The sequence below is a fragment of the Euprymna scolopes genome, chromosome 20, assembly GCF_053919585.1.
Source record: "Euprymna scolopes isolate OS-2025 chromosome 20, ASM5391958v1, whole genome shotgun sequence".
Taxonomy (NCBI): Eukaryota; Metazoa; Mollusca; class Cephalopoda; order Sepiida; family Sepiolidae; genus Euprymna; species Euprymna scolopes.
The window spans coordinates 89,292,554-89,315,133 of NC_136501.1; the positions used below are offsets into that span (position 1 = coordinate 89,292,554).

The following is a 22,580-nucleotide window of genomic DNA, read 5'->3' on the forward strand; positions in this document are numbered from 1 at the left end:
AACATCCACGGGGGTAGCATGACCTTGTTCTATCAGCCATGACTGGATATGAGTATGAAGGGTGCTTCTACACTATCAGAACAAAATTTTATAGTCGATAAATAGTTTTCAGATAAAAACAATGGTTTCTACTGATTTTTTTTTTTTTTTTTTTTTTTTTTTTTAAGTCTAATAAATTAAAATGGTAGCTTCCAAATTATGCAGTCATAATTACCTGAATATTACAGAATTATTAAAAAAAAAAACAACTTTAATTGTGTTAGCCGGTGAAAAATTGCAACCATCTTGTTTTTATAAAATAAATCAAAACAGAAAATTACCTCCCTTTCGAACCTTCCTGTGTCTTACATAAGCAAATACGATCATTTTCTTCAAATTCTATTTTCTTTAATAAATAATTTTCTACCTCATTGATTTTCATAATTTTTGGATATAATCTCCTTAAAAATACGAGGAATATGTAGATACCATTGTTTTCATGTGAAATTCAGTTTTACGATTTTCGGAATTTTGTTCTGATAGTGAAGAAGCGCAGTATGAAGTAATTTGCAATTGTACTTTGAGTGTCATCCACCCTGAGGGTGGAACAAACAACTTCCAGAAGAGTGTAACTCACAACTGAATTTTACTAAGTACCTTATCCACTATACCAGGGGTCATTCTGCAAGTTCAACAAGATATACTTAAAGAAGGTCCGAGGTTACATTGACTGAAATATGAAAATAAAACTCATGAAGATGAGAAGAGTAGTCTAAATAATCCAAATATAAAACTTCAGAAACATAATTAAATATATTAAAATTATGTTTGGGCGAAAAGACAATTTCTTTTTTGTGTTTCATAATTTTATCAATTACAGTTATAAAACGCACTTCAAATTTTAAGCAGAATCTTATTTAAACTAGCGGTTATGCTGCGTCGGCACACAACGCCGAGTCAAACACAAAATCGAGTACACTCGACATTGTCTTACCATCAACGCTTACCTTGTGAACTCTGAGTATGGGAAAGTCCCATACGCACAACACAAAATCACTGAAAAACAAAGAATACCCTAACTAAGGGTAAGGATAGTGAGTAAACGTTGGATAAAATGATGGTTAAAATTAATACGAACTTGCCAGGATTCGAACCTGGAATCTTCTGATCCGTAGTCAGACGTGTTATCCATTGCACCACAAGTCCTGTCCGCATGCCGAAAGATGTTACCCTTTCAGGGACAAAAAGAATTTTTCAATTTGGTGCATCCATTTGAAAGTTTTATTGGTATATGTACACATACACATAAATAAATAATTTAGAATTTTATTAAGAGTATAGATTCATAAAATAGTTGCTAATTTGATGCCATCATCTTTCCTTGCATTTATAGGAAAGGCGTTACTTCGTCAGTTGCAAAATGATGGAGAATCTTCATATGAAAAAGAAGAAGATGCAATAACAACTTTAGACAATTTAGAAACCCAGAAAAAAGTCAAAAGAGTTATTCGGTTTTTGGAACATAAGATGGAACAACTCTATGAATTCCAGGATGTCATAAACAAGTTGACAATGGTCAACCAGGAAATCGTGGGGTTGCAGACTTCAATAAAACAAGTAAGTTGTACATTTTGTAATTCTATATTTTTTTCTATTGATTCTCTGCAGATGCAAATAAGTTAATAACATAGAATCGTTTTCATCCATTTATTTCTTCACATTTGCGTCTTATCACTTGCAAAATTACTTCATAACAGTAACATAAATGATCTACAAACAAACATTTGCTTTTTAAACAATACTAAAAATACTTATCTACATTCACCTAATGGCTATGTTTGCAATAGACCTAAAGTATGCTCACCCTTTATTTAGATTAAGTTCCAAACTTCCTTAGCCATATTGAACCCCTAACATCTCAGAAGGAAACCAGCCTATAGTTTTGAGCCAGATGGCTAGAGAATGATCCTTCTTACTGGTAAGGGAATCTTCTTTTCTGAGGCCTTCTCTCCCAGTGGAAAATACTCAACCGTCTAAGAATAGAACTGAGGCAATCAAAAGTTGCTATGACCAAATGGTGCTACAAACCTGAACCAGACATCTGCAAATGTAGAAAAGAGGACTGTACGATACAATACTGCCTTCTTTGCCCTCTACTGCTCAATCAGTGTAGCTTGAAAAATTTTGCAGAATACAACTGGAGGGGGAGGGAGACCAGTCTGCAGCTGATGAGACCAGACGGCTAGAGAATGTGCTTCCTCCTACTGACATACAAATCTCTTGGTTCAAACACACCCTGGTTCCAATGAAAAATACTTAACTGCTTGAGAACAGGAATGGAATAATCAAAAGAGCTCAACAACCTGAGATCAAAAGTTGCAATAATCAGATGAGGATAGAAAACTGTTCAAACTAGTGCAGCATAATGCTTTAATAATGCAAAGGACTGCATAAAAAGTGGGAAACTGTATTTCAAAGACATGCAAAGAAGAATGGAATGTATCATCCTTAAAAGTAATAAAAAATATCAGAAAAAAATGGCAAATACATTCACCAAATTATGCCAAACAGTCGATATGCCAAAAAAAATCAACCAAACTCCATGAATAAATATTTGAAGAAAATATAAAAATTGTTTGCAAAATTAAAGGAATTGGCATTGAATAGCCCGAAAAGTATTGATATGCCACATAACAAAATAACCAGACAAAAGCAATAGCAAATGGACCACACCATTTTGAAAGAAAAAAAAATTGTTTACAAAAATCAAACAAAATCGCAGGTTGAAGGGAAAATGAGGAAAAGGCAGGTCGAATGGTTTGGACATATACCCAGGGTTGATGACGATGACACTGTCACAAAACTTGCTTTTACATTGGAAGTCACCGGGAATTGACCAAGAGATTGTTGTGTCGGTGGATCCACGAATACCCCCCTCCCCCAAAAAATTTGAACCACCTATATACTGTGGATAGCGATCCATGATGCCTTATGATAGGATCCTGATGACTGATCAGTCTGTGGTCTGTTTGTGTAAATGGCCACGTGACTTAGAACACTCCACTTCAGCTAGACATGAAGGTGGAGAAGTCTGACCTGATCAATCAACTGGCATTTATAAGTTCATCCATAACCGTATTCAATCTGATTGTTCAAACAATATAAACCTTAGTTCTCCTTTGTATTTTCTTTGCAGATAGATATTAGAAGGCAATGGTTGAAGATCAATCGTGTTGAGATTAACCATTGTTGATTTTTCTATACTTTCAGTTTATGGGTACTGGAAAAAAAATAGCAGTTTAACTTATTGGTCCCTCGACAAAGGAGGGATTGGACCTAGTTTAACTTGGTCCCTCGACAAAGGAGGGATTGGACCTAGTTTAACTTATTGGTCCCTCGACAAAGGAGTGATTGGACCTAGTTTAATTTATTGGTCCCTCAACAAAGGAGGGATTGGACCTAGTTTAATTTATTGGTCCCTCGACAAAGGAGTGATTGGACCTAGTTTAATTTATTGGTCCCTCGACAAAGGAGTGATTGGACCTAGTTTAATTTATTGGTCCCTCGACAAAGGAGTGATTGGACCTAGTTTAACTTATTGGTCCCTCGACAAAGGAGTGATTGGACCTAGTTTAATTTATTGGTCTCTCGACAAAGGAGAGATTGGACCTAGTTTAATTTATTGGTCTCTCGACAAAGGAGAGATTGGACCTAGTTTAATTTATTCGTCCCTCGACAAAGGAGAGATTGGACCTAGTAATTCACTCCCATTCGTATGTTTGTTTGACTGCACTTTTCTCAATAACCACACCTTGGATTGTTTTGAAATTTTGCACAAACATTAGTCATGGTGAAAATAACTGTTTGCTAGAACGGATTTTCCAGGATAACACTGGTTGCCCCCCCTTCGGGAGGAGGGCATTATAAAGGTAAAATTGCCCTCAAATCGGTCACTCATGAAAGAAGACCCCATATACTCGGCTTGTTTTCAATGCAAGTATAATGCTTGAAGTATTTTCATCTCAACCAGTGATCCCTTACACTCCAATGCTATATGCCCTTTTTGAGGTAAACAGAAGTAAAAAAAAAAATCTATATATATATAAAAGTGAACGTGTGTGTGTCTGTGTACATTTCCCTACGCAATAACTTTGTCAATTTTTAGTCTACAGACTCGAAATTTGATATACAGGGTACTGAGATTTGGGAAAATCGATGTGATCGGTTTTTGGCCAGAAATTTGGCGATTAAGGGGTCAAAGTTCAACGATTTGACCTTTGAGAACTCTACCAAACTCCTCCGACAATTTTGGGTCGACGCACTTGAAATTTTAGATATAGGCTCCTTGGACATGGATCTAACTTAATAACTTGATTTGAGCCCAAAACAATAAATTTTAAGTGGTCATAATAGGGGTCAAAGTTAAAAAAAATTGACCTCTGCGGTCTCTTCCAAATTACTCAGACAATTTCTGGTCTAAACATTTGAAATTTTACATAAAGGGTATTCAGAGATAGGGCAAGCTTTTTCATCAGTTTGGGTCGAAAATTTTTAGTTACCAATATATAAATGTATGTATGTATGTCTGTTTGAATGTCCGCCTTAAACTTTCAATAGAGGCGACGGATTTTACCAAGATCACTATCGTTTTAAAATTCGACCTTTCGTACGACAAATATCGAAAAATTGGCTAAAAACATTAATATCTTCCCCTTCAACTAGACCCTTTTCTACAGGGGGCTCACTTTTTTCGCCAATATTTTTTAAAGTTATCTTCTCCTTTAGATTGTCTAGCCTTAATTTTAAAAAATGTCGCTTCCGGTTTGGCGGTGGTCGTAACAGTATAAACGTTAGGTTTTACCTCGTTCTCTTCCTCCTTTGTGGAACGGGTCCGAGCCTGCCTTCCTACTACCACTTTTTTTTTTTTTTTCTCAACATACACATCCAAACACCCGGGCAACGCCGGGCTGAAATGCTAGTTTAATAAAAAAAAAAATAGATATACAGATAATTCTGAGAACTGTATTTCATAAAATATTGCAGTACATATGGTTCTCTTTGTATTTCAGGTTGTTGATTGGATTCTTGGTCCAGGTGAGAAGTTGCTTGCTTCCATGACTGACATTGGAGATAGTTGTGAATCTGCTGAAGAGCTCCGAAAAAGACATGAAGAAATGGAAATCAAATGTGCTGTAAGTAGCCATTTTTTCTCACTTTCTCTGTTTTTTCTTCACCAATATATTTTATACCTAATTTTTGCAAATTTTCATTTTTTTTTTTTTTTTTTTTTTTTTTTTTTTTGTGAAAAAACAAAAAACCATTCTAATCCTCAGTTCATTTTGATAAATATTATTTTTTGATAATTAAAAATATAAAATTAAATTGCATTTTAGGTGCTTGTTTATATTGAGACTCATGCAAAATATGGCAATTCAAAATAAAATAACAGGAAAACTTATTGATATACTTACTTATTGTAAAATAAAAAAAGACATTGTACTTCAGTTCATTGCTGAGCCCCCACCCTCCACCCCCACCCCTAAATGGCTGCTCCCGTCTCTCCTTATGTAATCCTAAGTGGCATATGACTTCCCTGGTACTTCCTGTATCATGGGCAGATAACTCCTCGGTACTGGGAGTAGATAACTCCTTTACCTATACACTTATCAGTGAAAAATATCAGTGTACCGCAGAACTTATGGAAAATAAAGCAAGTACAATTGTAATATAAAATAAAATTAATTTACTACTTGGAGTCAATGAACTCCAAATCACAACACCATCAAACCAGTGTTTACGTAGGATTCAAACTGCTACTTTCAAACAATGCTCACCTGAACCACCTCCACTGTGCCCCCCAAGAAGGTCAGAGGATGAGTTGGCCAAAACGTGGTGAGGCAAGAACTATGCAAGGCAGATACAGTTTCAAAAGTCAACATTTCTATCTCGTTGCGGTTACTCACCTGAATGAGGATGAGTTGGCCAATCATGGTGGAAGATGAAGATAACAGTCTGCAAAAGAACAAATTTAATCCGTCTCAAATCATCAGAATTTTATACACCCATCATATCATTCTTATGTTATTTCTGTCTATACAATACATGTCGTCAGGTTTCACTTCACTCTATCATCACACTGTGTGTATACATATCTTCTAATAATAATGTGGTCATGCTCTGCTGGTTAGTAATAACAAGTTCCCTGAATTTACTCAATCCATGTCTAACTTTTGCAATATTAGCACCTGCCCCATCCTGTGCTCCAAAATAGATAAGTTGTCACCCTTACTCTTCATTTTGTAAACTTTGGAGATTTATAAGAAATTAAAAATACGTAGTTTAATTTACAAAATGCTTTAGTTTAACAAAATGTTTAAGCAAATGAAACAAATATCGAAAAAATAAAAGAATGCTGTTCAGAGATGTTTCATATTTTTTTTTATATATAGATATTAGTAGCAAGACCCATATACCAGTATTGCTCGGTGGAAATATGGCACAAAGCCAGAACAGATTCAGTAAAGGACCTCCCACCTTGAAAACAAATTAAAGTATGGTTGGCCTTGGAAAATAGCAGGCACTGGTGGCAGTAGTCAAAATGAAATCATTTGCCTTCCACTGTCGGGCATTGTCTGGTTGTGGTGACTAGCAGAAGCTACTGGCTGTGATTGTCAGCACTAGTTGTTACTGGTGATTAGTGTTGGTTTGGGGTGGGTACTAGTATTTACTGGTGGCACTAGCTGCATTTGCAACTGGCAGCCATAACCAGTGTTGGCCTCCATTGGACTACTCAGAACTGAAATCGTCTGTCTTCAAAATATAAAAATGTAAAGTTGGTTTATTCTGAACGAATAAAACCATATTTCTATGTTACCAATTTATTTTAAATTTTCAGACAACCCATCTTTAGAGTCGACATATGTTTTTATGTTATTAAAATAAATTTACCTCGCGAATTATTAAAATATTAAAATATTAAATAAAATAAATATATTTTTTTAACCGTTACTGCGAATCTGTTCTGTTGATAAAACTGAACTTCCGGTTCGATTCATTTCACAGCCACGAATTGACGAAAGATTTCATTTTCTGTTTAGTAAGTAAAAAAAAACAAAAAAAACATAATTTATTTGTTTATCTTCCAAAGTTTTTAATTTACACATTTTTTCTTTATTATATAAGACCAAAAAAAAGTTTGTTGCTTGCTTTTTGAGTTTTTTTTTTTTTTTTTTTTTTTCGATATAAGATTGGTTGGAATAAAAAAAAAAAAAACATGATTTAAAAAATAGCACGGATCACTCTCTACATTAGCACCGAAAGATGTTACTAAACATTTATTAATAATTTCTCACTTTTACAAACATTTGATTTTAAATTTCTTTTTAAATGACGACTTTTATCGACTTTTTTTTTTTAAATATCTCCCCCCAAATGGTGTTTATTAGCCCCCCCCCTCCAAAAGTGATGTTTATTCCGGAAGCTGTTCTTAAGATTGGAGGGGGGGGGGTGATTCCAAGGTGGACCTAATCTAAAAAAAAAAAAAATTATGCGCACATAAGCAACTATTTTTTTAACTTTTTTTTTTTACTTTTTTATTTAAAAATTAGTAAATTTCAATGAATAGAATAATAAATCATTTATCATTAATTGGTTTTGTGTTGAATGAAACTTTTTTTTTTTTCATTACAACAATAATGAACCAATTTAAATCTTCCGGCATGCGTTTAAGGGTTACGAAATTATCAATAAATCGTTTAGTTACTAAGCCAACGTCAGTAAATAAAAAAAAAAGTTACGTGCGCATGCATTAGCCTTGACGGGGGGGGGGGGCGACCATTAAATAATTATGCTGGTCGCCATGGAACTCAATGCCCAAGGAGTACCTAAAGTGGCACTTATGCACTTATGTTATCGTGCTATTTTTAAAAATAGTATTTTCATGTTAAATTCAAATTTTACAATGTTTTTCTTTTATTAATTTGTTAAGTGAAAGTACAGATAACCCGGTAGGTTTCTAATGTGATGAAAATCTAGCCCCCCCCCCCAAAAAAAAGGGTACTCTGGATAACAAAACATTAAAATTGCCTCAGTGGCGAAAGATTTCTTTACTGAACGAGGAAACAAACGGTGAAATGTAGTTCACCTTCTGTTTCTCTCTCCCTCTCTCTTCCTCTCTTAATATCTCTCTCTATCCATCTCTCCCTTTCCCTCTCTCAATCTCTTTCTCTCTATATCACCCTCTCCATCTCTCTTTGAGCCCCTTTCTCTCTCTAACTCCCTCTATCTCTCTCCAACTCCCTCTATCTCTCTCCTTTCCTCTGTCTCATCCCTCTCTGTTTCTAACTCTCCCCCTCTCTCTGTTTATCTATCAATCCCTTTATCTCTCTATCTCCTTCTCTTTCTCTATTTTCCTCTCACTTTCTCTTTTCTATCTATATATCTTCCTCTCTATCTGTCCATCTCTAATCCCTCATCCTATTTTAGTCTCCTAAATTAATTACAGTGAATAAGGCATTGTCAAAACATGGATAAATCCTATTTTAGTCACCTAATTTACTGACTGTGAGAATAGAAGTTATTTGGAAATTACTGCTACCTTGAACAGCACCAGAAGTAACTGGTAAAACCTTTCTAATTAAATTGATTTTGGCAGCCATTTGGTAACAAAATGACATAGCCTTAGTCCTTGCTGCATGAGGAATACCTGCGATCTTGCTGCCAAGTAGAAGAATTATTTATTCTACTTTAAAACATTCAATTTTTCAAAAATCTCATGTTCGACATCTCCAAAACATCCAATATGGGGAAAAATATTGCAGAAATGCAAACTTATTGTTTAGGATGAATGCACAATGGTACGCAAAAAATCACTTGAGGCTCTTGGTCGATCCTTGCAAGATTTGCGTGGCAATGTCAGACCATTTGGGAATGCAGTAATATTGCTTGCAGGAGATTTAAGACAAATGTTACCTGTTATTCTTCAATCAACACCAGCAGATGAAATAAATGCTTGCCTCAAATACTCTACTTTTTTGTTCCATGTGAAGACATTAAACTTAACTGAAAATATGCATGTCCAGTTGCTGACTGTTCGATCCGCACAAAATCTTTTGCATCACTTGTGGGAAATTGGGTACAAAAAAGTGCCAGCTGATCAGAGTTAAGGGCAAAACTCTTTGACTTTTAACTTCTGTAATTTCTGTAATTTTATTTCATCAAAAGAATAGTTAGTTTAAAATGTTTTTGCAGATATTCAAATTATAAGAATTCCATTTGACTGAGTGAATGAGCTATTCTTTGGTCCATACAAAGATGCCCATGAACTTAACGCTATTATTCAATGTAAAATTCCAAGTGAGGTAGTCAAATACAAATCCATCGACACTGTTGTGAAAGCAGATAAAGCGGTTAATTATCCAACAGCTATATTTGCCAGGGATGCCACCGCATGTAGTGTAACTGAAATTTGGTGTACTAATTATCATGTTGTGAAATATAAACCAATCCAAGCTTTGCAATGGCACATAGCTTGCAGTAAAAAAAAAATTAACAAACAATATCATAGAAACAACAATCTTAACAGGACCTTTCACAGATAAATATATCTTCATTCCATGCATTCCTATGATTCCACCGGATACATCATTACACTTTAGGAAATTGAACTTTCTAATTTTATTGTCATTTTCAATAACCATCAACAAAGCACAGGGAACAATCTTTACAATTGTGGGCCTTACAGTTACACACTGACTGTTTTTTCACATGGACAATTTATATTACGTATTAAAGAGTCACCAAACCGGAAAATCTCTATATCAGCTAAGAAAATGGAACAAAAAAAACTGTGTACCCATGCAAAATGGAAAATTAAACCTATAAGAAACATGCTTTTTCTCATTTTGGAACTTTTTCCATTGCGCCAATTTGAGCCACAGCAACGCGTGGCAGGGTACAGCTAGTCTATATATATATATATATATATATATATATATAAGGCAAAATGTGTGTGACCATTTAGTGTATGTCTGGCAAAGGCTTTTCTCGCACACGGTCCCGGGTTCGTTACTATCGCTTAAAACTGTGTATATAGGTCCTATATAATATCTAGGAATTAGGAAACCGCGTAGCATATAGATTTATTTACGTTGATTTTTACAAAATTATTGCTATTTTGGCTTCTCGCGTGTTGATTGGGCTTTTTAGTATAAAGTGAAACTAAACTGAAACGACGTCTTCAGCATTGCACCAGGAAAAACGTCCAGAAGCAATCAGCTTTGATCAGTTGCTATTCAATCTGGACAATTGGGAGCTGCTTCCCCCCTCCCCAACATCTGTTGGGGGAAGAAACAGTTAAATTTGGGTAAACAAACCCAAACGCTGTGTGACTTCTATTTGACCTTCTTAATTAGGTCAAATGGAAGCAGCAGAGTTAACTTTTATTGCGCACGCTAGTTTTTATAGTTAAATAACCTGCTTAATGTTGTCTGTCGCCGTGGCTCAATGGTTAACTTAGCATGTTTTTTTTTTTCACACATTAATTTCCAACTCAAGGGTACGGGTTCGATCCTCATACACTCACCTACCAAAACATTTTTTTTTATTATTTAATCCCCCCCCCCCCGGAGTTTTGATTTACCTCAAGTATATATATAAAAGGCAAATGCGCGTGCGCATTTTTTATGTCTCAGGTTTTTTGCACACTTTATCTAAAGGTTGTGAGTTCGAATTGTGGTGTGAGATGTCTTTTTTTTTTTTTTTTTTTTTTCGATTTTTAAAGGTTTAATATTGAAACAGGGTTATTTAAGCTATTTTTTCATGTTCTATGTTTTTTTTTTTGTTCTTGTTTTTATTTTTCAGATTTTTTAAGAAGTTTTAGCGTTCGTTTTCCTGGGGTTTTTTTTTTCATCACATACGTGTTTTTTTTTGTTTTTCCAATTTTAAGAAATTTTAACAGTTTGCCTTACGTTAATTTTTTTTTTTTTTTTTTTTTTCGATTTTTTTAAGTTTTAACTTTTTTTTAATATTTAAACAGGGTGATTACTTTGCTTATTCTTTTGTTTTGATTTAAGCATACACACCTCTAAACACCCGGGCAACGCCGGGTACCCCTGCTAGTATTCACTAAAAGAGATAATCAGTTTTCATCCAAAAATTCCCCCTATATTAAAATACAAAAATAAAGATCTGTATGCTGTACATACTCATCATAAAATAGAAATATCATATTTCAAAAATCACATAAATTGATCAAGTAGTTTTATTTTCATAAAAAAAATCATTTTTAAGTGATTAATAGGAATTCATAGGCATTACAACATAAATTTTACACATTTGAATTATTGTTGACTTACCTCCATTTGTTTCTTGGTTTTGTTTTTAAAAATGGCAGACATGGCAGTCTCTTTTTGGTTACTCAAAATTTGATTTTCTTTTTTAAAAATAAAACTACTTGATAAATTTATGACTTTTGGAATATGATATTTTCTTTTCGTTTTGTCATACAGATTTTTCTTTATTTTTGCTTTTTAATGTGGAATGAATTCTGGACAAGAAACAAATAATCTGATAAAAAAGTACCCTACAATTTTCTCTGGAGATAGAATTTTTATTTTGTATGTTTTTCTGTTTAAGGAGACATATGGAAATTATGCAGAACTTCGACACAGGACTGAAGAAGTCCTCCAAGAAAATGAATCTTTTTCGGAAAATATTCTTGCCCAGAGAGATTATATGGACACTGTGTGCAGAGGTTTTGCCAGTCGATTGGAAAGACGGAAAATTCTTCTTATAAATTCTGTCCGTTTCCATCGATTTGCTGAAGATGTAAGTTTTCATTTTTTATTTAATTGTTTGGTGTTTACTTTTATTAGGTTGCTTTAAAGCACCAGTAAAATTTGAAACTTGAGCAAAAAATTCATTAGAAACCATGAATAAGATGCGTCATTTTTATAATTACATTTTTTTAACCTTGATCTTCAAATTTTCAGGTTAAATATTCTTCAGAGACGAGTGTTGTTGTAGCAGTAAAAAAATTACTTTTATTTAAATAAAAGGTGTGTATTTATATTGAAACTCAAGTGAAGTATGGCAGTTCAAAATAAAATAACAGAAAATCATAAACATATATTTACTTATCAGTGAAAAATATTAGTGTATACTAAAAAATTACAGAAAATAAGAGTAGAATTTAAATAAATAAAATTTACGATTTCGAGTTCATAAACTTCAAATGACAAACCATCATGCCATCTTTTAGAAGGGAGATAATTTTTTTATGAAAAGCTGGCTTGATACAAATGTCCTTTGTGAATAGTAAATTAATTTTAGTTTATATTAAACATTCTATTCGATTATTTTTTAATATTTTTAACTGATGAATGTATAAATTGATATATCTCCCACACCATTCATACCATCCAATTCATGAATCAAACGAATAAAAGAAATCTGATGGTATGAATGGAAATATGGAAAGCCTAAAATGTCATTTCTTCTTAGTATTTTATATATCTTTGAAAGTATGTAATTTAGATTATATTATTGGGATTCTTTAGTTGGATAATTTCCAATATATGTTGGGGAATAGGTACAGTGAAACTATTTAAACCGATATATTAAGTACAAATGTAGTACTGCAGAAAGTATATTAGAAAAATAACGATCAGAGCTTGGGTATTTATTTTATTGAGGGTGTTCAAGTAATATTGTTTAGCTTGGCATAATTATGGAAAATTGGCATTTTAGGCTTATTTAGTTGTTAGTGGTAGATTTAACTAACTATGCAGCCCGGGTGAAGAGAGGTGTTAAAAAAATTTTTTGAAGTGGTAGTAGGCACACGGGCTCGAACCTGTAATGCAAAGGAGGAAAAGAAGGTGAAAAAAACCTTAGCTTATACTTCCATTGCGAAAACTGAAGTCACACGCGTTGGAATTAAGGGCAGTCAATTGAAAGGAAACCATGGCGCACAAACTACTCCTCCTTGAAAAATGACCCAGTTGAGGGTGAAGGAATTAATGTTTTTAGCCAATTTTTCGATATTTGTCGTCTGAGAGACCGAGTTTTAAAACCATACCAATTTTGCTGCGTTCCAATGCGTCTGTCAGAAGTTTTTGTGAGACATACAAACGCACACACACACATTTTGCCTATATATATTAGACTAGTTGGGGAGGGGAGGCACCTGGCATTGCCCGGTTATAAAATAAAAATATACTTAAGTATATTTTAATTCATGTAGATTTAGTATTATTACAGAGCCAATTCTCTCTTGAATATTGTACCTAATATATAGTATTGATTTCAAAAGTTTAAAAAAATTTACTGGGATGCTATATCAGCTAGAATGAAATGAAAACATTTAGCACTCTAGCCACATTTCCTATTATTTGTGCTATCATGAGATAAATAAGAAAGATTTAAAACAAAACCACTTCAAGTTATGAATGCATTTGCACATACGCATATGTAATAGAAATGTCTGCAAGTTGAAATGAACTTGCCGACAAATTCTGTACACGTTATTGATCCATCCAAACAAAGATTTTACTCATAAACCATCCTTGGTGTATGATTACTATTTCCTGTTAATTTCAGTGTTATGTGTAGTTTAAGAGTTTATTGGTTACATATTTGCATATAGACACATGCACACACATACATCTACTATTTTATTTATATAGAATATAAATGTACTTTTATTATATATATATACTAGCAAAAGCACCCATCGTTGACTGGGTTCAAAAACAGCCTACAGAAAATGGACTCTGATTTATGAAAGTATGATAGGTTATGAAAAGGAAGGGTTGTAAAGAGATAGCTTCGAATTTGGGGGTACAAAAACCAAAGCAAAATATGATGAAAGTAAAAATAAAATAAATAAACCCCATAATTTATTATACCATATTTGTTCACACTGAAACACTTACCACAATATTCTGTGGATCTATATTAAAAAACCTTGTTAAACTTTGTGACATATTTCCATTCTATGGAGATCAGGCGCGAACGAAAACCCCATAATTTTATTATATCATATTTCTTCAAACTGAAACATAATTATGAAAGTATACTTACGCAGATAGATATAAAGTCTTTATTAAAGTTTGTGCCTATTTCCATTCTATGGAGGCCAGGCTCGAACGCAGACCCCACAATTTTATTATACCATCCCTATTTAAGTTAAAACATACTCATCAAAGTATTATGTACATCTATATCAAAAACACTTGTAAACGTTTATTTTTTATTTTTAAATTTTTTATTTCCATACTTTGTGGACCAGGCACGTACGCAGACCCCACAATTTTAATGAATCATCATTATGCCAGATCAAACATACCCATTCCTGTCTCTCGATACATCTTCTATCATTATATGTGATCAGTTTTCTATAATAGTCAACCGTATAGGAACCTATTCGTGACCAGACACACACACAGACGTTCTGCTTTATATATATATATATATATATATATATATATATATTTATTTATTAAATAAAATCAATGTCTTTTGTCTATTAATTCTATTTTCGATCCTTTCCAACTTCCGAATAACAGTCTTCACTTCTGGCAGGAACTGGTTGATGTAGTCACCATATTTATCATAAGTCCGAGTACTTTCAATCCTGGTTTTGAACAATTTATATACGATTTTTTTGTTTGTTTGTTTTTCCTTGGTTAATTATTTTGTTTTATTTTACATAGTTTAAATAAAATAAAACAAAATAATTAATCAAGGAAAAAATATGTATATACATTGTTCAAAACCAGTTAAATTAATTTATCCCTGACAATGAATCCTGAAGGATTAGAAAGAGATTACATCAGCCAGTTCCTACTAGAAGTGAAGACTGTTATTCGGAAGTTGGGAAGGATCAAAAATAGATGTAATAGACAAAAAAAACATTTATTTTATTTAATGAAATATGCCTAACAGAAAAAATGCTGCCTAAAATTATAAATTTATATATATATATATATATATATATATATATATAAATTTTATACTTGTATCATGTTCTTACTTATATCAAGATGGTCAGATAAAAGTTGTGTATGGTTCAGGATAATTTTCCATCTTCTGATATGTGTTAAATGTGATTAGTTTCACAGAAATTGAAATGGACATTTTTGTTTTAAAATTTATTATTTAATCTTTATAATGCAGGGCCTGTTAATATTTAACGTTATTTTATTCTTATTTTAATTATTTATTTTCCAATTTTAATTAAAAACAATTTTTTTTTTAAATATTTTATAAATTGTTTTCATTTCTTGCTTTTTAGCTGTCATCCCATCTGGATGAATTATTGGAATTGTTGTGTTCGGAAGTGAAAGTTGAAGATGCACCAGCTGCAGAAATGGAACTAAGCAATTTGAATGACAAATCCAAAGAAATAGGTATTTAATTCTATATTATCATCTGCATCATTCTATCGTTCCAGAAAGTATTTGACTCCTGCTACAATTCTTTATCCATATAAGAGTCCCTATTTACTTGTCTCCTAATGAAGGCAAAGTTAGACAAAAGATATAGTTGTCTTTTTTTATTTTTAAATGGGGGATATCCCATTCCTTCCCTCACCCGCACACAAAAAAATAAATAAAGAGGTGTTTCAGATCATACAAATGGTACTTATGCAGAATAAAGTCGATGCTATCGTTGGAATTTTCCAGACAATTTATGTACTACACTGAAATGAGTCAAAATGTTGAGCTAATTAAATTGCAACCACCATCAGTTAAAAAAACATTTATTTACTATCATTATGATAAATAACTAAATATTTTCTTCATTTGAACAGAAAAAAAATCATAAAAATATAAAAAATTGTTTTTGTTTGCTATCAGTGTTTTTGTTATTCAAAAAAAAATATTTATTCATTAAACTTACCTTACAACAAGTGTTTTTTCCCCTTAATTTGAATTTCCATAAAGTTTTGTAAACATTCCTTAACAATTATTCATTTTACTTTCTTTGTAACAACAAAAAGAATATTCTTTTTCATTGAATTATCTTTGCAATAACAGAAATGATATTTTTCATTGAAAATATTTGCCAGTATTTTCATGGAAAAAAGAAAATAATAAAACTTCCATTTGAGACCTTTCTGTATTCTGTATTTAATGTAAACTGGCCAGAAAATTCTGATGATAGCAATCCTTTTTCTGTATGAGTACCATTTATTATTTGGATCATTCTACCACTCCAGAAAGAATTTGACTCCTGATACAATTCTCTACCATATATGAAAGTTTCTATTTATTTTCCTCCTCATGACAGCAAAGTTAGACAGTTACTTTTTTTTAGTGGGGATATACAGCTTCTTCTCCAAAAAAAAAAAAAAAAAAAAAAAAGAGGCACTTAAGTCAATAAGTATCTTTCCTCCCCCAACTAAGGATGGAACAGGTACAACATTTTTATCCTAAAGAGTCAGATATGTTCTAAGGTTTTTTTTGAGAGGTGGAGAATTGCTGTCACATCTGGAGAGGTACCATTCTTTCTTGCCTTAGCACGATACAAAATTGATTTGGCAATCTAGTGGGAAGAATTCTGGTGCTACACGATTAGGCTGTCTGAAGAAATGGGCTTCCTGCCTTAAATGCACCAAACATTGATGTTATTGTTTTTTTTTTTTTCCTTTTTCTTTGCAAAATCATGTTCTGTAAAGATAAAATCAAAAACAATTTTTCTCTACAAAACAACCAAACTAAACATATGAATAAAATTTTTAAGGCATAAACATTTTTACCAAAATAGCTGAACCCAAAAAGGATTGATATGCCATAAAACAAAACAACCAAACCAAACACTATGAATAAATATTTGGATCTATAAGCAAACTAGCAGGAAGACCTGATTTTGCCCAGGATTGAATGATGATCAACAAACGTTTGACACTCCTATATTTTTATTGTCATCAAAATCTGTGAAATTAGTCATTTTTCAATCAAATTGATTGATTGTCTAGTCTAGTTTGGGGCCCATCACAATGCACCGGGAAGAAGTTTCACATTTCTCCTCAAAATGACTTAATACATTGTAGTCTACATTGCCCTGTAAAGAATGTACTGGTTTTTTTGTTTTTTGTTTTTTTGGTTTTTTTTACATGGAGGTCACCACTTATCAAGGCCCGGAAGCCACTCGAGGATAAGGGTTACTGTGTGTACAATAATCAATGGGATAGTATCATAGTAAGCGTTAGTATTAGAGATTTGATAAAGTGTCTTATTTAAGGGGGCGGTTCATCAGGAATTTGTTTATGTTGGACTTGAAGACCTAAGTTGTAGTCAGGTGGGAAACAGGCAAACGTAAGAGTTCCACAGGCGTGCACTAAGAAAGAAGCTTTGTTCATGGAATCTACATTTTGATTTAAGTACAGATAAATTATTGACAGTGGTTTCAGCTAGACTGGTGTTTATCGTGAAAGATTGGCGAGGAGGGACCAGAGATTGGAGCTCAGATGAGCACTTGCCCTGGAAAACAAAGACAGGCTCGCAACGTCTCTTCTGTGGGAGAGAGATTGCAGGGAAGAGAAAAGGCATCCCTCACTAAACCACGGTCTATTTTGTACTCTGTCAAGGCAGGATAGGCTGTTTTTAGCAGCTTCTGCCCAGATATGGTAGCAGTACTCCATCCTTGGATCTACTTGGCTTTTATATAGATAGAGAATTGCATCAGTAGTGAGATATCTTCTGGAGCGGTAGAAGGATCCCACCATTTTCCCAGCGACCTTGGTAACAGACTTGATGTACGTGTTCCATTTCAGATCAGGAGTAAAGGTCAAACCCAGAAGCTTGTCAAAACATGGAGCCTCTCCAAGGCGAGAGCCATCTATTTCAATTGATGCCAGATGTGGATCAGAGCATTGCTGATGTAAAGATAGGAGCTTGGTTTTAGATGCATTAAAAGTAACCAGCCACCTCTTCCCCCACTGTACCATGCGCTCAAGATCAGAGGAGAGAGAATCAGAGAACTTTGTCATTTACGGCCTTTGATGTATTGCCATAGATGGTCGCGTCATCAGCATAGATGTCAACGAATGATTTAAGTATGTGTTTTGGGAGATCATTGATGTAGATCAGGAAGAGAGTTGGGCCCAGGATGAACCCTTGAGGGACTCCAACATTAATACTGTGGGCCTCTGATTTCTGCCCATCAACCACTACTCTTATGAACCTATCAGAGAGAAATTATTTAATGGTTGAGAAAACATTTCCAGTTATACCGTAGCTGGAAATCTTGTGAAGTAAGCCTTTATGCCATACCTTATCAAAGGCCTTTGATATGTCAAGAGTAATTGCCCTAGAAAGGAAGCCTTTGTCGAGAGATTCACTAATCCTATGAGATATAACCGTTAGCACATCTGCTGTAGATCTAGCAGAACGGAAACTATATTGCGTGTCACTAAAATTATTTCTGATTTTATAAAATTATTTTATATAATGGCTTGAATTAAAGTTTAAAATACAAAAGTCAATTATCATGGTTCAGTTGTGCTCTAAACAAAAATATTCATTTCCAATGCACCCCTGTCATATCAAAGAGCCTACTGCTGATTTTATGTTGTGCCTTTCTGCTTGTGTAGTAATAAAATTTCTCAAATACACTTGTGATGTTAGGCTGTATAAGGTGTTAACTTTAGTCAAAATAGCCTGTTCCTTCTTTCATCAAATATATATATATATATATCTATTATATATATAAATCCGTAATTCTGTCTGTTTGTTTGTTTACAATTTGATTAATATATACTAAACTTCCTGCTGAAAACGGTTATCTTTATAAATTTTATTTACTATAAGATTTTCTATATAAATAAATAGCATCACGATCAATATATATATACACTATATTGAAGGCAATGTACATAATAGAACTAATCTAATTTGCATATTTTATTAAAGAAAATCTTTTTAAATAATTCGCTCAATTAAAATTACTGATTATAGTAATGTAATTGATGTAATTGTTCTATTTAAGAGTATTATTTAAAGTTAATTTATTTAAATTATTTTAATTCAAGTTATTTTGTACTATTTGCTAAACTGGCACATTTTAAGTAATTTTCACTGATATTTCACTTCTGGTTATGAACGGATATAGTTTTTAACCAAATCGAGAGATATGGTGATAAAATGATTTGTTTTAATTATTTATTTTCTATAAATGTAAAAGTTACAAATATTGATAAAAAAAATAAATAATTAGGCTAAGGATGATTTTATTTTTCGACAAAATATTTTAAATCGTTAGCCCTCTATTAAAGTCTCGGCTATAAATGTCGATTCATTGTAAGGTGTGAACATGTTTGTCAAAAGGTTAAAATTTATTTCCTACGGACGATTTTAAAATCATTTTTCAACTATTCACTTGACTGTCTGAATTTTATTATCGTTTCCATAATACTTTGAAAAAGAAACAAGGTAAAGTAATGCTTTTTATATCAGATATATTCCTACGCGTTTTTTTTTTTTTTTTTCACTTTTTTCACTTTTTTTTCTTCGATTTTCTTTTGAGAAAGATCTTATGTTTTCCTGTCTGGGTAATTGATTTAGTTGATAATATATATTTGTGTGGGGGAGTTTCGACGTAATTATGGGTTTTTTTTTTTCGGAGGGAGGGGGTGTCGCTTTATGTCTCAGCGTCACTCAAAGAAAAATAATTGCAGAAGTACAAAAATGCGGGTGTTTTTATCTGTTTAGTACTTCTGCAGTTTACGAACCGTGCTATTTTTTAGATATGATTTACAAGCATAATTCAATTTTTGCCGTATCTTTTGTTTATTACTTTTTTATGTGAAAGTCCTTCCTTTATTAAAAATAGGGTACTTTTTATATACACAATCAAACATAGTTTATCCGCAAAAATCCTAATTTACATTTTTGGGAGCAACACAAACTGAAAACGGACCTGTGCAGTTTTTTTTTTTTCTACGTAATGTAGAACTTTCGTTTACATTTTTACCAGTGGTACAAGAAATGTCGTTTACCCAGAAGTTTTGGTTTCGAACCTGTAATTACATAAATATTAAAAGAATGCCAATTAGTATTGTGTAATACAAATATATCCGTAGCAAAGCTTGGGTAAATCGGCTAGTATATATATAAGAACATTGACAGATACATAAAGTACATTTGTATGAAATTTCATAAAAATCGGCCCAGCTGTTTCAGAGTTCACTGGGAATGAACTTACACACACACATACAGAGTTTTATATGATACTCTATAGATAGATGTGTGTAGAGACTGAAAGTTCTTGGTTTAGTAGGTGTAGAACAGTTGAGGTAGCAGGTTCAGTTTACAAGGGAAGGCCAAGGAAAATCAAGGAGGAAGTGATAAGAATGAGCTTGAGGGAAATAGGGATGATTAAAAGTTAGTGTCATGGTGTTATGGTGTTCTACTCTATTTTATGACTACCTTTCTAGACACAAACCTACAACGAAGAATGAACAGACTTTCTTTCATAGCCTTAGTCTGAAAGAAAGTCACCATGTTCTTGGCAATCTGTCTTTTTTTTTTTTTTTGCATAGTTCTGGATAGTCCTAGGAGGTTCACCCTTCCAGACCTTGTTAGAGCGGAGTAAATTTATTGCTTAATGCTTGAGACACCCTGACCAGGAAATGCCAATGGCCTGCCCATTTTTTGCGGGGCTATAGTTCTTTCTCTTGAAACACTGGCTTGATTCTCTTCACCTTCTGACCTTATGGCACATTTTCCCACGGTGTGAAGGAAGTAAATATCAGTCTTTCTGCAACATACGAATTTATATTTCTGTAAATACACTTTGTCGTAAATATACCACCATGGTGTCTTGTTTATTATCAGCCCTGCAAGGACACAAGTTAGGTTGAAAGTCAATTTTTTAGTCGTCAAATGCATACTAGTATGTAAAATGAACATTAAACTGAATATGATGATGATTCGGAAATGACTTCTTGAGATTTGAAACTGACGGAACTGGTGTTTTTTTTATCTTCTGTAACACATAAATAAATATTGCGTTCTTATTTAAAAAAATTTTTTATAATCGAGAGCTTTGCTGGGGATTCTCAAACAAGCCTTAATAGTAATAACTAATGATCGATGGTGAAAAAGCAGTAAAATTGTGCATCTAAAACAAGAGAAGGTTTAAGGGTCTCAAAATTAGGTGCTTATTCAGATTGGCCCTTATGGCAATAAACAAAAATGAAGAAAAACTTTTATTGTGTTCTTACTTGTCATGGAGAAGTAAGAATATTCCAAAACTTACAAAAATTAATCGAGTAATTTTTTAATATTTTTAGAAAACAAATTTGCCAGGTTTTTTTTTTTTAGGGTTTTTTTTGTTGTTTTTTTACTTATATAAAATGACCCTCCCCAAAAAAGATGTTTTCATAATTTGAAATATTATTTTCTGGAAAAAAAAAAAAAAAATCACACATTATGCTAATTTATTGCTTGGTTTTAAATCTTATGTTTCGGTTGTTTTTTCTGATATTATTCCCCCCCACCCCACCTCCCTAAACAATTTTAAATCAAACTCGGTTGTCTGTCCTTGATCTTACTATAGTCGCTATTCCCCATCTCCCTCATTGACAAGGAGTAAAATTTGATTTTCTGGAATAAAAAAAAAAAAAATACTCAATCAAATTATATGATTTTTGGAATATTTCATCTTTGTTCCATGACTGGTATGTACATCATACAGACTTTTCTGAATTTTCTTTGACTTGCCATCATAAGTGCAAATTTGAATAAGCACTCAAAATTCATGCTAGAATTATTTGCAAGGACCTAGATAAAGTGCTAAGTAAAATTCAGTTGTGAATGATACTCTTCTGGAGGTTGAAGGTTCAATCTTCAGTGCAGGCAATAGGATGAGTGCACTAGTCAATTATTTAAGACTTTTACCCATGAAATGAGAGCATACTACCCCTGTGAATAAAAAGAGGTTTCATTCAAAATTCAGTGCAAATCCTTGAGTTCAACAGAAAGATTTCTGAGTTCAACAAGATACATCTGAAAAAGGTCAGAGGTTATATTGGACCAACAATTGTTAATAATCTAATATTCAAGATGAGAACAAGTTCAAATAATCCAAATGTGCTGATTTTATTGATCGCTTTTTTTTTTTTTTTTTTTTTTTAACCAACTTTATCTCTTTCCCTTTTTAGACACACTGGCCAATGAAACACTGAATGATGGACAAAGTTTGTTGGATGAAATGTCTCGACCAATGAAAAATTCCTCTGGATTAGACATCACTCCAGATTATTCAACTCAGATAAAACACATAAATAAAAGCGTTGAAGATTTGCAAGAACGCAAACTCCGGTGCGATGAACTGGCAGATGTACGCAGGTTGAAGCTTCAACAAATTCTTCAACTTTTCACCTGTGAAAGAGATGCGGATCAGGTTAGTAATCTTAACTTGTCAAAAAACAAAATTGTTTTTATTTTAAATCGCACGGAAATATTCTATAATTTTATCTCTGGGACCTTTTCTTATGGATGGCACATTTTGAATACTGTTTATTCATTTGTTTTTAGTCATGTTAAGACCTGAATTGCATTTAGTGTTTGGACCATGTTGAGACCTGAATTGTATTT

The 22,580-nt window shown here is 32.9% G+C and overlaps 1 protein-coding gene and 1 non-coding gene across 3 annotated transcripts in view; one reads left to right on the plus strand and one right to left on the minus strand.

Annotated features, from left to right (window-relative positions):
* LOC145241643 (SEC14 domain and spectrin repeat-containing protein 1-B-like) overlaps positions 1-22,580 on the plus strand; it is a 122,815-nt gene that overhangs the window by 38,745 nt on the left and 61,490 nt on the right. For both annotated transcript variants that reach the window (XM_080104770.1, XM_080104771.1), the window contains exons 9-13: positions 1,373-1,596; positions 5,049-5,171; positions 11,614-11,805; positions 15,272-15,386; positions 22,145-22,386. In XM_080104770.1, the coding sequence (XP_079960896.1) occupies positions 1,373-1,596; positions 5,049-5,171; positions 11,614-11,805; positions 15,272-15,386; positions 22,145-22,386 (896 nt within the window). The remainder of the gene's footprint in view (positions 1-1,372; positions 1,597-5,048; positions 5,172-11,613; positions 11,806-15,271; positions 15,387-22,144; positions 22,387-22,580) is intronic.
* Positions 1,113-1,185, minus strand: Trnar-acg (transfer RNA arginine (anticodon ACG)). The gene has a single exon. It is a non-coding gene; the product is annotated as a tRNA-Arg (tRNA).